General features: G+C 39.3%; 1 protein-coding gene across 1 annotated transcript; it reads right to left on the bottom strand.

Moving 5' to 3' along the window:
- Positions 1–492: 492 nt before the first annotated feature.
- Positions 493–1,437, bottom strand: LOC101414427 (olfactory receptor 4S2-like). The gene has a single exon (XM_004482678.2). It carries the CDS (start codon positions 1,429–1,431, stop codon positions 493–495), a length of 939 nt encoding a protein of 312 aa, XP_004482735.1. The 5' UTR covers positions 1,432–1,437.
- Positions 1,438–3,225: the final 1,788 nt, after the last annotated feature.

Here is a 3,225-nt window from a genome sequence, read left to right as displayed (position 1 = left end):
GAGAGAGAGGGATGGAGGGAAAAAGGACAGAAAGAAAGACAAAGGGAAGGAAGAAGGAGGAAAGAGGAAGGGAGCAGAGGAGAGGGAAGAGGAGGAGGGAAGGAACAAAATGCAAATCCTGGGAACTTAAACTTACATGTCTAGGAGAAATTACCTGATTCTTCAGTGAGATCTTTCTCTTTTAACCCCATTCTAAACACTGAACTGTACTTTAGTAGAATTTTATTTAAATTGAAGTGATCTAATGCAATTAAATGTGATACTAAGTATATTATTCACCCTTCCACTCTTGAAGATATGAGAAAATAAACCTTGGCAGCATGAAAAGGTATAAGCTTGGCTCACCCAAAGACAGAGAAATTTAATAGCTTCAATTATTTCCGTTAAATGAAAGGTATGAGAAAGTTGAGTTTTAAGGACAATTCCATTATTTTGATCTATGATGATCTTGGAAAGTATCATCTAATTCCCTGATTTTGTAATTCTGACAAACTATCCCTTCTGCTTTTCCTTCAAGGAGACCTTGCGATCCCATAGTCGCTTCATGGCATTCTTCACATCCTCATTCCTCAGCGTGTAGATGAGTGGGTTGAGCATTGGGGTGATGGTTGTATAGAACACAGACACAGCCTTATCCAGCGGGAAGGTCGTGGATGGGCGGAGATAGATAAAGATACAAGGGACAAAGAAAAAAGTTACTACAGTCAGATGAGAGCCACAGGTGGAGAGAGCCTTGCGCCGGCTCTCTGCAGACCGCTTCCGGAGGCTAAATAAAATGATTGTGTAGGAAGCCAAAAGAATGAGGAAACAGCCAAGGGAGATGAGACCACTATTGGCGATCACCAACATATTCACCAGGGTTGTATCGGCACAGGCAAGTTTTAGGACTGGGTGGACATCACAAAAGTAGTGGTCAATGACTTGAGCATTGCAGAAGGGCAGTTGAAAGGTCAAGAAGGTCTGAACGAAGGAATGGCCCAGGGCCCCCAGCCAGGACACTGCCGCCAGCACGGCGCACATCTTGGCGCTCATGATGGTGCTGTAACGCAGAGGCTGGCAGATGGCAGCGTATCGGTCAAAAGCCATGACCGTCAGGATGAAAATCTCAGCGCAGCCGAAAAAGTGGAAGGTGAACATCTGAGTCACACAGCCCCAGTAGGAAATGGTTTTCTTCTCAGAAACAAAGTCTGCAATCATCTTGGGTGCCGTGGCTGAGGAGTAGGCGATGTCCACAAAGGATAGGTTACTGAGGAAGAAATACATGGGTGTGTGGAGCCGGGGATCGGAAAATACTGTGAGCAAGATGAGCAGATTTCCCACCATGATCACGATGTAGAAGAGCAGAAAGAGAGCAAAGAACGTTAGCTGCGTTGCAGGTTCTTGGGAGAGTCCCAAGAATATAAACTCAGTGACGTTGTTAGCCACTTCCATGGGGATCCAGGCTGAACTGGTGGGATGGCTCTGGTTCTCTGCAAAATTAAACACATTTTAACCCATGGTAAACATTATAAATACTAACAAGAACACTCTTATGAACATCTTATGTGATGTCAAATAGAGTAAATCTTCATATTTTTGAACATTGCTAAAGGATATTTTTCTTATCATTAACTTTCTTACCACATTATTGAGTCACTAGTAGGTTTTTTGTTCCATTTAGACCTTACAGTTCATTTCTCCAAACAAGAACCTATAAAATCTGAATTTCTTTCTATCAGACTTAATGCTTCCCCTAATTTTATCTCTTTCTGTCTATTTATCTATCTTTCTCTCTACCTATTTTCTCATCTCAGAAATTATCTTTTGGGCATAAAAAAACAAATTATTTCTTAAATGGCTAAATTAGTTTTTGAGACTGGGGATAAAAGCAAAAGTCAGAATTTGAGATGAGATGTCTGAAGTTCCTACAGAACTTTTCTAACGTAATGCACACAGATCAAATTTAGAACTATGTGCTTCTCCTTAGTTAACTATGGAAGACCCAGTTTCCCATTTTTTACATTAAAAGTTTCAATTCTTTTTATTTTTTATTTTTTATTTATTTCTCTCCCCTTCCTTCCCCTCTCACCCCTCCCAGTTGTCTGCTCTCTGTGTCCATTCATTGTGTGTTCTTCTGTATCCGCTTATATTCTTGCCAGTAGCACCAGGAATCTATGTCTCTTTTTGTTGTGTCATCTTGCTGAGTCAACTCTCCATGTGTGTGGCACCATTCCTGGGCAGGCTACACTTTTTTCCTCATGGGGCAGCTCTCCTTACAGGGTGTACTCCTTGTGCATGGGGCTCCCCTACATGGGGGACACCCCTGCATAGCACGGCACTCCTTGCGCATATCAGCACTGCATGTAGGTTAGCTCATCACATGGGTCAGGAGGCCCTGGGTTTGAACCCTGGACCTCCCATGTGATAGGCAGATGCTCTATCCATTGAACCAAATCCACTTCCCTCAATTCATTTTAAGGTTAAGAGGCAACCTGTTTCTCAATTAAAAATTACCTTATTTCTAGTCACTGAGAAAAATATACAGTACATTGTTTACCAGTAATACATGTGTATTAACCAAAATTGAGGAGTTTAAGTCTTAAGTGTTGACCTTCATGTGGAAATTCCACTCTACTTGCCCATAAGGAATACATGAGGAGTGGTCAGCCTAAACAAAGAAATAACTTTTTATTTGTTACTCTGGAGACAAAAAGCTTAAAATTTTATTGAAATCCCAGGATATTTTACCACTCTCCATCATCCTCAAAACCTTTGCCTTGAAGAAGTCCCGGAAAACTCAGTCCTTGGAATCCTAAGTAAAAAGTAGGAATAAAATTTCCCATATAAATAATGCTATAATTTGTAGTTAAAAGTTACTTAAATAGTATTGTTAGTCAATTATGTAGGTTATTTGGACTTTTGTAATATGGTTTAAGATTCAAATCATCATTGTTTCTAAAGTAAAATATATTCTGAGTTTGAACAGCAGTCTTGTAAACGTATTATTTTAAAATACAGCACACTTATAACTTAGGACTTCTTTTGTACAATATCTAGAAAAATACTAAGTAATATTTAAAACAATAACTTTCAAAAAAATAAGAAAACTTGATCAATTTACCATTATTATTTCTTGACACATAAAAAAGAAAGAAAAAAGAACAAATGATGATGGGAACCAAAAAGGTCAAACAAGAACAAAACCTTAATTCTACTACATGAGTACCCCTCAATGTTATCATATCT

The sequence above is a fragment of the Dasypus novemcinctus genome, chromosome 3 (genome assembly GCF_030445035.2).
Source record: "Dasypus novemcinctus isolate mDasNov1 chromosome 3, mDasNov1.1.hap2, whole genome shotgun sequence".
Lineage (NCBI taxonomy): Eukaryota > Metazoa > Chordata > Mammalia > Cingulata > Dasypodidae > Dasypus > Dasypus novemcinctus.
This window is presented reverse-complemented; position numbering and strand designations above follow the sequence as displayed.

What these genes read in the sequence shown, in the direction of transcription:
- LOC101414427 (XM_004482678.2), bottom strand. Translation starts at nt 1,431, where the DNA reads ATGGAAGTGGCTAACAACGTCACTGAGTTTATATTCTTGGGACTCTCC.